General features: G+C 35.8%; 1 protein-coding gene across 10 annotated transcripts in view; it reads left to right on the forward strand.

Annotated features, from left to right (window-relative positions):
• Positions 1 to 14368, forward strand: part of ank3b (ankyrin 3b) — a 633883-nt gene that overhangs the window by 433826 nt on the left and 185689 nt on the right. For all 10 annotated transcript variants that reach the window (XM_039771398.1, XM_039771378.1, XM_039771390.1 and 7 more), the window contains one exon: positions 12508 to 12606. In XM_039771398.1, the coding sequence (XP_039627332.1) occupies positions 12508 to 12606 (99 nt within the window). The remainder of the gene's footprint in view (positions 1 to 12507; positions 12607 to 14368) is intronic.

The raw sequence follows: 14368 nt of genomic DNA on the forward strand, positions 1-14368 counted from the left end.
ATAACAACTTTCCTAGATTCATAAAATGTATCTGTTGTGTTTTAGATGTCTACTTATAACAAAAAGAAGTTGAAAACAATTTTATGGAGGCTCTTTTTCTCCAAAGGAAAGATACTACTTCTTTTCTGTTTTTAATTTTTATCTATTTTATTTGAAGAAAATAAAATTGAATCAAATAAAATTGAACTTACACAACAAATGACTTCATAGTCAAACTAGAAAAAAGTAAGAAAAGAAAAAAATAAGAAGTTAAAAAAGAAAGCAGGAACATATAAAGGCAAAATCTAAAAAAAAACAGAATTCAACCACCACCCAAGAGAAAGAGAGGAGTGCGAAGAGACTGGGCAAAAATAGGGAAAAAAAGGGGAAAAAATATCCCTTTCTCTGATATCAATGTATATTCTAAAAATGTATTAATTAAATAGTGTCATAAAAAAAGTTTTAAACAGATCCTCTAAGTCAGAATTAGATTTTTTCCAATTTCACATAGTGCAGAACATCAGTTTGGCAAAGATCTATAAGATGTGGGTTGGGTTCGTTTCTTCCAGTCAAGCAAAATACAGTAAGTCTACATGTTAGTAGTGCGGTATATGCAATTACAATCCACCTTAAGCACATCTGGGAGTACACCAAACACAGCTGTTAAGGGGTTAGGAGTTATTGTGACACCAAAGACTGTCTGATAAGCATTCATAGATTTTTTGTCCAACATGTTATTAATTTGGTGCACTCCCAAAATTTGTGGCCCAGTGAAGCTGGAGCAAGATTGCAATGCTTGCAGGTTGGATCTTCTTGCCCTGGATATATTTTGGACAATTTTAAATGAGATTGATGTTATCGATGAAAGATTTTAAGTTGAATTATTGAATGCTTTCCACATACAGAGCTAAAGTGTATTCTAAGTATGTTAGGAAATCACAAATAATCCACACATAAAATACATCTGTAGTTACACAACACAAAACATCAACTAAAATGATACTTAAATGTACATAATGAACAATCATGCATCTACACTTCCCTGAAATCCTGTCAATAATTCCAAAGTGAAGTTAAAGCTAGATTGGATGAGAATCAACCAGACAAACTACAATATATAGCAGTACAGTAGACTGCTTAGGAATAGGCTTTGGAAATTCAGTGACATATGATATCTGTTATTCCAAAATGTAATAAGTTATTAGCTACATCAAAATGAGATTTTATAAGATCAGTAATGGAACTTACTATCCTAATGAATGCAGATCTTCTCATCTTGATCTCTTTTTCAGTTTATTTTCAGAAAACAGAAATACAGTACTCTGCTTTTTGATGGCATCAAGTTTGTCAACACTCTAATAGAAATTGCAGAGTTGTAGGATTAAATTGTTTTGCTATGGGAAAGATTTTGCAGTTTTTGTTTTTTAAATAGCATTTGTCTATAATAATAAGTTTTCTATTTTACAGTTTTGAAGTATGGAAAATCCATTGGTGCTGTTATTTTCTTTAAGATTTATTCTGAATGAAAGTTAGTAAAAAAATACAACAGCACCATTTTGCTTTAATATGGACACCGCCATTTTGGGATACTGTTGCTTTAATGCGTTTGTGTCCTTGGAAGTCAAGCAGAGTGACATTGTGTACATAACACATTAAAAACTAGACACACTGTTGGCACAGAGTCCCAGATTGTGGATGGTTACTAAAAACTGTTACAGTTAATTTTTGACTTATACCTCTTGGTAGTTTTGATTCTGATTTTTATCTCTCATTTTGACTCTGGTGTTTGTGACATTTCCCTGTTATTTTTTGACACACGTTTGACTCCTGATCCCTAACATTCATTATTACCTATGTGATTCCTTCAACCTCACACTGGGCACACTGTTTTGGAGTGAAAGTTATTGAACATTTCTTAAATGTATCATACTAGTGTAGTTACTTCTTGCCCTGAGCTTCACAGCAGATAAATTTTGCCTATTTTCCACTTCCTCTTTCTCCAGTCATGCCTCACTCTTTATTTCCACGTCCTCCGTCAAATGTGGAAACTCCTAATCAGTCTACTCTGGCTCATATAGATAAAACTCACTGTCAGATATAGATAGTACTTCATTTATCCCCAAGAGAAAATTTGTTAGCTCCTGCAGCAACATGAAATGTGGAAATGTTCACAGTTATAATGCAGAACTGAAAAAAAAAGTCCAAAGACCCAACGCTAGCATCCAGAACATAGTGAACTATATAGCCAGTGATATATAATATTACACATTCATAGATTTGGAAAAGGCCTATGACAGAGTGTCGAGGGAAGTAATGCTTTGCTGTTTAATAAAGAGGTAAGTCTGGTAAGATTGATAGAAGTGATATATGAGGAATCGGTAACAGCCGTGAGAGCTGCTTATGGAGCAAATAGGTAAATGTTTAATAAGCAAGTTGGTCTACTTCAGAGTTCAGCTTTTAGCCCTTTCTCTTTTGCCCTTGTTATGGCTATGGTTAGTGAGGGTATCAGATGTGGTGAATTACAAAATGCAAAATGCTGATGACCTAGTGATTTCACACCCACTGTGGTGGTCATATATTGGATCTGATCTGTACTTCTGGACTATCTGTTGCCAACATTTACAGCACTGATTTGGGACTCTCTGACCATAAAGCAGTACTTTTCAATGTCTCACTATCTCTCCCTCCTCTTACCTATAAACGACGAATTTCTTACAGAAACCTTAAATATATCGTTCCCTCTATCCTTTCTTTATCCATTTCTGATCTTTTACTGTGTGCACCTATTCCATCAACACTAGACAGTCTTGTTGACCACCATAACTCAGCCCTTCATTCAGCATTAGATAAAACATAAAGAGGTCCTTTAAAACATAAAGAGGTTAAACATTCAGCTCCTTGGTATAACTCAGAATTGCGATCTATGAAAGCAGCTGGCTGACGCCTTGAGAGAATGTCACATAAGACTGGCCTCACGTTGCACATCCAGGCTTTCTCTGACCACCAAAGAGCTTACAGAGAAGCACTAGCACTAACAAAATCCATACAGAGAGGACCCGGGAAGTGAACCCGGGTCTCCTAACTGCGAGGCAGCAGCACTACCCACTTTGCCACCGTGCCGCCAAATGTATTATTGTTACTATTATTATTATTATTATGGCAGAGTAAATGGAAGAATTGCAGAAAATGGTTATTAAATGAGAGGGGCCTTGGGACAGGGAGGATTGAAAGTAAGTGCTGGAAAATCTGAGGCCATGGAAGGAGGAAAACAGAAACACTGTTAACAGAACATATAGCAGGCTTATGCATCAATAAGGTAGAGAAGCTTAAATACTAAGGCTAGTTATAACTAAAAAGGGGAGTCGTGAAGTAGGAATAGCTGAGAGAGAATAAAGGTAGCAAGGAAGAAATGGCTGGAGATGTGATAAAAGTAAAGAAAGTGATATATTTAAGGCCAGTTCTGCTATATGGTATAGAGACAGGAATGGTAAGGAAAGGAAAAGAAGAGAAAATTGAAAGAGCTGAAATGAATGCTGAAGTGGGCTTTGAGTGTCTCACTAAGGGATAGGTTGAAGAATAAAGAGGTTGGTAGGAGAGCAGGATAGGTAATTACCATTAATAAAATTATATAGGCTAGATTGCAATGAACAGGGGAAAGGAGAAGGAGATGATTGGGAGTGTTTGGAGAGGACCTGTCACAAGGAAAAGGTCAAGGGGGATATAGAAACTCAGACGATATGACTTTGTAGGAGGGATATGTGCCCTTTATGCACTGTAAGAGTGTGTTGTCTTCATCTATAGGAACCCAGTTCCTCAATCGTTATGGTGACTGATCTTAGGGACTCATTGGCACATCTGAAGCACCAAAATACATCCTTAATTTTAATCTTATTAATCTTATTAATCTTATTAGCAGCACATTACAAACTCATTATGTTTACTTTCAACTCAGCCCATATTAGGGGTGTCACCTGAGAACCTCTATAGATGGTATACATTGGATTATTTTGCTTAAATATTGATGTGTATCGTAAGAGAATTCAGAGACAGAAAGGCAGGATAGTTCCTTGCGGTAATCCAGTGTTTCTGACAACCATCTCTGACATACTGTTCTGAATCCTCACAAATTGTTTCCATGAACTTTATAATCCTTGACACTACGAGTGCATCTACTTTCAATGCCTTGAGCTTTTTCCATGTGCTGGATAGCATCCTGACTATAGTACTGGTTTTATCCAGGCAAAGTAGGCTCTCTAGATCATTTACATCGAAGTTTCAAGTACTACCATATCTTCTTGGAAATCAAACTGCATGACGTTAGGAGGTCTCTAACCAGGGCTTGTAGCTGTTTAAGGTCCAGGTTGTCTTCAGTCAGTCAGTTTCCGTACTCTCTGCAATATTAGAGAAAGCATGAATAGATGCAACAGTACCGCACACTTTGTATGAGCCATGGAACACCCTTTGATAATGTACAGATCATGGGAGAAATGCAGGGAAGTAAGAAAGTCAATACCCTGTGTCCTTTATCAATATTTAAACTGCACTGGCAGGTCCTCATTTAGTATGTTACTACACAAAGTAGACAGGTCAATCAGCAGTTGTGATGTACAGTATATATGAATTACAGTCTGTCCTTACCTGTTCCGCATTGAAATGCTGTACGGAGGTTCTAAACCGTGTAGTTTGTACAAGATAAAGTTAGGTCTAAAACATCATCAGTATATTCAGGATGTTTGTTATATTTTGTTGTATATACAACTTTTCAAGAGTTACAGTGCTTTATTTCATCGTCACTTCTGTTCTAATCACTATATTGAGGGAGTGTTATAATCTGGTCAAGAATGTGTTATTGTTACACTGCAAACTGCATTAAATGTCACCTTGTATGTCATTGTTTCAGTGTTTCATTACAAATTAATTTTATTAGCCAATAACAAGCAGTTCAGTGTCGGTGACAACAATACAGGTCGCAGATCAGAAATCATCCATGGACAAGGAGCCAGCTCATCAGTTGATACATGCACACGTCCACATAGTCGCCAGTCTGGAATGGAACAAGATACAGAAGAAAACCCCACAGAAAAAAACTCACCCTATCCCAAAGATATACAGGTTAGGTCAGCTGGCAATTCAAAATTAGTTCATTGTGAGTCTGTTTGCTAGATGATAGAGCAGCACTATCTCTAGGTTTGGCTACCATCCTTCATTCCATGTAGCTGGTTAAAACTCACCCCCCATTATGCACATGATCTATATTGGCATCATTTAGGAAAATTGATGAATATCCTCAATCATTATGTTTGTAACATGTTGTAATGAAACAGTACACAAAATAGAAAAAATGGGATGAGGCCTCAAAAAAATACAAACACAGACCAGGGTCTACACTAGCTTCCCCTGAAAAGGCTTCACAAAAGGCAGCCTAACCTGCCAACTACACAGGCAGGCTTCAGGCCTGTCCAGCTCCCAAAAATGGGAAACAGGCTTTTGAAGTTAAAATAACTTTAAATGTCCCAAAACAAATCAAAATGTCTGTCAATAGAAAGGAAAACCATAAACAACTTTTAGCTTGAAAATTAAATCCACAAGAATCCTTATAAAAAATGTAAATATATAAACAAAAAAGAACAAAAATGGTAAAATTGCAAAATAAGGCAAAAGGATTTGTCTAAAAGACAGTCCAAGGTGAACAAAACCAAATCCATAAAACAAAAGCAAAATCCAAAAAAAAAGCAATAATTCAAGAAGCCAGAAAAATCAGTATTTACAGTAAATAAACCACACTCCAGACATCAATGAAGCACTGAAGGGCCCACAGTCAGCTCTGAAGTAGAAAGGTTGTGGGTGGTCCTTCAGCAGTGATGTCAGTGTGGCTCTGCATTTTGGGGTTCCGCCCACAAAACAGTAGGAACACAAGAGAACATAGCACCCCAGGTAGATACTAAAAAACAAATAAACAGAGCAATGTTAGCAAACAATAATTACAATAAATCTATGCAAAATTATAATTTAAGATTAACAAAGCAAGTTGAAAAAAGGAAACTAAATATAAGCTAGGGAGCAAACCCAGGCTGTAAAATAACACACGTGCATTATAATTGCCATTGGCGAGACAAAGTGTCACGTTATGATGTAAGCAGCCGCACAGTTACTGCAACCAGCATTGTATATAATATTTGGCTTGGCATCTGAAACAACAAGCCAGAACAATTTAAATAGGAAACATTTTCATCTTTTATCAAGAAACCTGAATTCAAATATACTGTCCATGATCCCTGTAACAGTTTTAACTTATTACAGTTACAGTTATTACAGTTTTAAAGGTCTCAATTATTAATTCAGTAGGGGAAGTTATGTTAATTTTATAGACCTCAAACCTTTTAAACAAGAGCAAACACTCCACTTAAAAACATACTCTTTTTAATCTAAATTATATTTTGCCTTCAGATGGCCCATAAAAATATCCATAATACGCTTCCTATTACAGATAAGTTAGATCAATTCAAAACTCTACTAAAAACTTTTATTGAAGTGAATCATGAATTTTATGCTTTTTCAGGCCAACAATACTATGTTTATATGGTTTTTGTAACACCATATTACTACAATCAACATAAATATCAAAGTGTTCAATTGCAATAAAATACTGTTAGACAAATAAAAAAAAATATTCCTAGATTCTGCCATATACCAAAATGATGCCTGGGTGAAAAGTACTGTACATGAAAAAGCACAAGTCAAATGGAAAATACAATAAGAAGTAATTCCAGTAACACTAGCCAACAATATCAAATAAAGAATATAATGTAAATAATGCAATACAAGTTGGTACACAAAGGTACTCTTTTAGCATCCTTATTTTCAAGTCAATTCAGCTTATTTTTATTTAGAACTTCTTACAAGCTCAGAGCGCTGTAACAAGTTCACAGATAAAATGCCATTACAAAGTATTTCAATTTCAAAATGCACATAAAGTACAGATTAGTTTAAAATATGCATTAAACAAGGCAACTTCAATCTAGTTTACACAAAAAGGATCCTAACAGTATATTTCCATTCATACCATACCATTGTTGAGATATGCCCATTAGACGACAGAGAAGAGGAAAACAAAAGCTCCAGTCAGCAGCATCTCTGGGGAATCTAAATATATGGGTGGTCCATGGCCAGTTATAACAAAGTCAGACTTAGAATCTTGTCTCTGGGCTGGAGTAGGCCACCTAACCTAAAGGAATACTACACCCAATAATGATTATTTTTTATATACTAATACTAGTCATAATAATAATAATAATATACTAGTTTTTGATTTGAAGACTCAGCTCTCCTTCTTACTCAATATTAAAGAGTTCAAAAAGTATCTTCAAAGAGGTTTTAGTTTCTTGTTTATGATTATTCCAGGAGTAACTATTCCAGAATCAGCTATTTAACAATATTTTAGCAAAAAATATGCATTTTGTACATTTTAAGCATATAGCCAGATAACTGACATGTGAATTATGCAACACAAGTTATTTGAGTTTTAATTTTTTTCTCTTTCCCATGGAATTTTTTCACTATCGGCCTTCTATTTATCATAAACTTTTTCCTTTCCGTTCAGCACTAAAAAATGTAATTACATTCTTTTCTTGGCCAACACTGAAAACTACATGGGGTAAGCATCATATAAAATATTTTTGGGTGAAGTATTCTTTTAACATAAAATATTCACCCTGGCAAGGCAGCTGTGGAAATATACCCTGGTATGTCTTATCGATCTTTGCACAAACACCAGTGCAATGTCCCTGCAGTTTCCCACTGTTATCTGCAGAAGCATTTCTTTCTCTTCTAATATACCTTCCATCACTAAGCTGAGAAACACTACTCTAGCAGGCTTAGGAATTAGCTAGTAGAAACAGTTTGGAAAATGTTTGTTAATCCAGCTGGACACTGCCATATCACAGTGGAAACTGGCATTATCCCAAATAATAACACATCCTTTTGTTCCTGTTGAAGTATGATGGCAAAGAGATGTGCAGTGTTATAAGGACCCGGGGTAGCATGGCCCACCTTTATTTATGAACAAGCACATATTTGGGAGCTCATAAGGGAGAACTGGAACAGAAAGTACCTACATTTTTTTTTAATGCAAAGATGCTTTGCACATTTATTCTGAGCAACTCTTTATTGCACTCATATCTGCCAACAGATGAGCAATGTCGTGACTTTGAGCATGTGTTTTGCTTGCCTAGGGAATGCTGTGGCTCATAAGCATACAGTACTCAATTGGCTACTTTAATTCAAGAAGCTCTAAACCCTTCTCAGCTCCTTACAGGAGTCTGCATCTTGAAATGTTATGCTTGATGGCCGAAGATCTACTAGATCTGCTCAGAACTCACTACAGCCCACTTTCTCAACTTTGATGAATGAAAATTTCAGTTTTTGTTTCAAGACGTATTTTATGTTGCGTGCATTGCCATTGAAATAAATAAATGAATAAACAATTTAACATATACATAAAAATAAGCAACAAAAACATATATTTCATGATATATTTATGTATGCTCACATATCATTTTGCTATTAATTGTCACATTTTATTAGTAATTTATTTACCTATTTGTTTAATAAATTTTGTCTGAAATATTAGTCACTGTTTATTAGAGTAAATAAATAAAATGAATTATGGGGATCATTTTCAATAATTTCACATTTGAGAGGACATTGCTGTATCACCAGAATTTTCTATAATGTGTTAACACCTACAGAAGACCATAATTCTTTTTACATCTATCTGCGGACATTGTGCGAAGTCATTGAAAATCCACCTGCAGAACACATTCATTCTGTAGAAGAAAACATTTGTACGAACAGTAGGTGAAAGTACTCATCTGCTTGGATTTATAAAGAATTGTGCAAATGTCTATTTATTACGAGTGCAATTTTGCTTTTGCAATTACAGTACATAAAGATGAATTTGTGTTTGTACGTATGTATGTTTGTTCAGTTTGCAACTCCACACCATTGAGCCTATCTATATGAAATATCGTACAGGTTCCCTATTTCTACAGGGAAAAACTACAGGATATGTTTTATTCCACAATTTTTCCCTGTAGGGAATTTATTTAGTCACCACATCTTCACTTTACTCCACCCTGGGCAGCTCTGGACACTTCTGATGGTTTAAAAATATAAAGCATTATAGTTTGGTAGAGAATTTTTAACTATTTAAGTGTGAAGGAAAATGTAAGCTTCTTCCCAATGTGTTCTTTTTTTTGTTCTATGCATATTGCACATTTCACACTGCTTGCTAAAAGGACTGTACAGATATTAATTAAAAGTTCCATCTCTTACACTGAACTATGCACAGGAAGTATACTTGAAAAACATTGTGACTTTTTGTTATGCATAGCAGTCTCTACTAAAAAAAAACATTAAGTGCTGAGTGTATTATTGTATCATCATCCAAAGTCAAAAATGCATGAAGTAAAATCTTGCACATCTAAAGAGTTTGGATACATTAACTCAATAATATTTACTTCCTCAAACTTACCTTATTATTTCATGCTCATTAATACTGTATGCTCAAGATTATAAACATATCTACATATACATGATATGATAGAGAGAATATATCCGTAAAATAAGAAAGAATCAAATACTCATCCATTTTTTTATCTGCAAGGAATAAACCTTATATATATATATATATATATACTGGTATATATATATTGTAACAAAGGCACTATATAAGCGCCTGACCCGACATAGAAAGACACGGAGGCACGTATAAAAAGTACAAATACTTTTATTTTCCTTTAGTTGTGGGACACGTCTTCCCTGTGCCACAGAGCCAAAACACAGTCCCAAAGCACCAACACTAAATCACAACACACTCTTCTTCCTCTACCACCACTCCTCCACAAGTGTAGTCCTCCTCCTCCCGACCCCAGCTCCCTGAGTGGTGGTGGCTGGCCCTTTTTATAACCCACCCGGAAGTGTTCCAGGTGCTTGACCACCTGGTCCTAATTGCACCTGCGGGTGGGGCTGAAGATTCGTCCAGCCAGACTACTGAGTCCACGCAGCTCCCCCTAGCGGCCATCTGAGCCCCCAACCAGGCTGTGGAGGACTCCATCTCCCATGGAGCCCTGCGGGTGCTTGGGGAATCACCAAGCGTCCCGGGGAAGGTACTGGAGTGCCCATGGTGGCTCCCCCGGAACATAAGCAGCAGGGGCGTCCCTGCCGGGCATGGGACCCGGCTGTCCTTCACATATATATATATATATATATATATATATATATATATATATATATATATATATATATATATATATATACCTTTTATACATATACTGACAAGGGAACATTGTCCAGAGTGGGGCCACTCAATACATTTTTGAATGAAACATAGCCTGTGGTTTTCTCCTGTACAAATGGAAAACTGAAAACTTGACAAACATACGCACATACAAACATAAATGTAGTTTTCCTGTATATATTAGATTACAAACTTTAACAAACTGTGAATAGAAACTGCTTCTGATTCAACTGGGACGTGTGCCAATGGCCCTATACCATTTACCAGATTGAAGGAGTAAGGAAAAATGACAGTGCAGGATAAACATGGTCTTTAATAATCCTGTTTGCATTAATAAAGCAGCAAGTGTTGTATACTGTATGTCCTGAACAAAAGGCAGCTGGATGTTGGTAATAATATGTGCCGCCTTCAACACCCCCTGCAGTGCTTTATGATCTTGAAGCTGCCATACCAGGATATTACGCAGCCAGTAAGAATGGACTCCACTGTGCTCCTGTTGAAGTCGGTGAGAACAGATGGAAAATGCAAGCTGCCCGCAGACCTCTGAGGAAGCTGAGGTGGTGGTGGGCCTTTTTGACAAGAGATGAAATGTGATGTCCCCACTTTGGTTCATTAGTGATAGTTACTCCAAAAAATTGAAAGCTGCTCACTCTCTCAAAAGCACCCCTCTGATGTAGATGCAAGCGTGTCGACCTTTTGCTATCTGATGTCTATGACCAAGTCCTTTGCTTTCCTGAAATTAAGAGAGAGTCTGTTGTGCTGGCAATCCTGAGTCAGATGGTAAATCTCTTTTCTGTAAGCTGGATCATCAATGTGGATGATAGGGCCAACGATGTTGGTGTCATCTGCATATTTAATGAGTGATTTTGAGCTGTGTCAGGTATGTAACCAAGTGATGCATGTAGAGTAACGTGATTTAAAAAAAATCCTTAGAGGCAAAACCTGTCATGATTAAGACACATCAAGCTTCATGTAATATAAAACAGTGACAAACAAGAGAATGGAAACAACGAGTAAAATCAAATTTCAAAGAATTAAAAATTGAAAAAATACAGAATAACACATTGAGTACATTTAACTTGCAGAAGACATTGACAGAAAGCAGTATACAGTACATCACCCCTCTCTATAACTGACTGAAAGAAGAAGAGCTCTTTAAAAGTATTGACTACTCACTGGCAATTTAAGAAAACATGAAATGTTATGTCCACAGAAAGAAAAGCAACTAAAGGTTCCTTTTATGAACAAGCTCTGGCAACTCCATTACAATTGTTCCTTTAATTCTTGTATGTATTAATGTATGTTTTAAAATGAATTACTGTATTTTATGAGCAAAATACACTTCCAGTCTTTTTATTATGGAGCAATGTGGCATTGATTTCACAAAGGTTTATTGATCTTTTTCTGAAATCCAAAGATGTTTTTCAGTCCCTTGAATAACATATCTGTGATATAGATCTGCAGTAAGTTTAATGATAAGAAAAATAATAAAAATTTGAACTGCAAATGTCTGTCAGTCTGTCAGATATTGTAAGCCTTCAATGGGGCGATGTCCTAAAATAACATTTTTATTTGTCACTCTAACCAAAGGATTAGTTCTGTAGTTTGACTGACTAAGAAGGTATAGAATGTAGAACCTGGATTTATATTCAGTGAAACGCAACTTACGGTGCTTAGGCCATAGAAAACAAACAAAAAGTTGTAATCTTGAAACTTTAGGGAACTGTCCGAGACCAAACAATGCATTCCAAAAAGTACTGCTGTAAACTTGGGTTCTCTTTAAGAGAGAATATTATGGGTTACTTTCTTTTTCCTTCCCTTTGCTTTGATATACCCTGAATGAACTCTATGACAGACCAGAGCAGAGCATGAGATGGATTACAATGTAATTATGGCGATCCATCTTCTTTCATCTTCTTATATTTCTCCATTAACATAGGGGCCCTTCTCAAGACCAACGAGTTGTCGTCATGTTGTTCAACAGTGATGGGTAATAAATTGTTTTAGTGCACCGGTTGTAAATTCAAACCATTGCATTTTGATCACTTATGTTATGTAAACCCTTCAAAAAATATAAATTGACTGTAACATAAATTGATTGTGAAAAGTACATTTTCATTCCATTTACTGACCCGTAGTGAAGATGCAAAAAGTGTCAAGGTTTGGTGCAAGAGACTGCTTCAGGGAGTGTTGAATGTAAACCATAACTCATATTTTTTTTTTTAACACAGAAAGGAAACACAGCTTTACACATAGCCTCCCTGGCAGGCCAAGCTGAAGTGGTAAAGGTTCTAGTCAGAAGTGGCGCAAATGTGAATGCACAGTCCCAGGTAAGAACCTGCTCTTCTCTTTGTAATGCAGAACACTAAAAGGTTGCTGAGTGAAAGTGTACAAAAAATGGAAAGGATTGCTTTCATTTGATCAGGACTATGTGCTGCATGTTTGAAAGAGATTGTATTACTAAATTACTTTTACATTTACATATTGTCTTAATGTGTGTAGTCTAAAGTTTGCTCAAAGATTGCCTGTGAGTACCAATTGATGTTGTATTATGTTTAAAAGAACTTTAAGGCTCTTGAGTAGCCATCAAAACACTATAGATTGAGTAGTGCTCCAAGATGTGTGAACATTTAAAAAGCAGATGTGGCATCATCTGACATATAGCTGACCTGAAATAGGGATGGCACTGCTTTGTCTATTAAGTAAAGCCAGTGTTATTCCCTTCAACATTTTAGTATGATAATGGGTGTACTTTACCAGTGTAATCATTTTGCTGCATAATTCTGTGGTTGAAATCACTTAACTTTTTCAGTAACATTTGTGGAGTTTTGCAAGTCAGGAATTGGTTTTGTGCTTGGGGTCTTAAACCACAGTACATTGAAGGCACATAAGCATATCTTTTCATACACCAACTAGAGTGTATTTCATTTTGTCTTGTTAAGATTGATGCCTTCAGTGTATGTGTATACTGTTTATTTTGAAAGATTCTTTGTTTAGTGAGTTGTGTCTTAACATTCCTCATTTACAGAATATAAATGCTGCTAAGGTATTTTGATCATAAATATGAGCAACACACAGTGAAAGCATCTATTATTTGAATATAATCACAGAGAAAAACTCGAAGCTGAATACAATATTTTCTGTAAGAAGTATATTCAATCATAAATATACTGTATGTGCTTGAATAATACCTGTTCTGTAGTCAAAAATCAGATGGTAGGTATAGTAAATGTAATTGTTAACACTACTGCCTTGTAGCAATGAGGAGTTGGGCCCAGTCTTCAGCCTAATCACTGTGTGGAGTTTGTACTTTCTGTCTTTCTTTGGATACCTTCCATATCCTAAGTACATGCATCACCTGTTAGTTCCTATATTGCGCACTATACATTCCATAACCCTGTACTAGAAAGATGTTAGATGGTCTAAGATAGCTAAATATAATGTTATGTTCCCTTTTTATTCAAAAATACAATGTTCAATATATGTAAATTAAAGAAACACCTCAGCCAGTTAAAAGCTCTCGAACACCCTATTTTTTGTGTGTTTACTTAAACTTCAAGAAATGTGCTTATTGTGCGTACTCTAAAATTAAAATGAGGGGAATAGATACATGTGAACTGAGAAATGTTTGTGACCTTTTATTTTATCATAAATAATTTTACTCTAATTGGAAAGTGCCTAGATTAGTGTTTCTCAACCACTGGGTCACAACCCGATTTTGGGTAACTAGTTGCTATTGTTTATAATAATGGTAGTGGATCATGAGTGGGTTGCCGAGAGGCAAATGTCAGGTAATGTTTGAGAAAAGACAAGATTTATTATTTAAAGTGAAAAAACTGAAACTGAAAAAAAATCTTAAAGAGTCTCTGATCACTACAGTGTACACAATCAAAATAGATCTAGAAACTGGAAAGAATTCTGGTTGAAAATGTGCTGGCAGACGTAGATCAACAACAAAATCAGATGTCCAGTACAGAAGACCAACTATACCAGTTAACCATGAAGGAAGTAACATGATTTACTGGTGTTTTGCTAGCTCTAAATTTGGTGGCCTGCCCTGACTGTCTAGAATCCTGAACCAAAAGAGCTATC

Source organism: Polypterus senegalus, chromosome 1, assembly GCF_016835505.1.
Source record: "Polypterus senegalus isolate Bchr_013 chromosome 1, ASM1683550v1, whole genome shotgun sequence".
NCBI lineage: Eukaryota > Metazoa > Chordata > Cladistia > Polypteriformes > Polypteridae > Polypterus > Polypterus senegalus.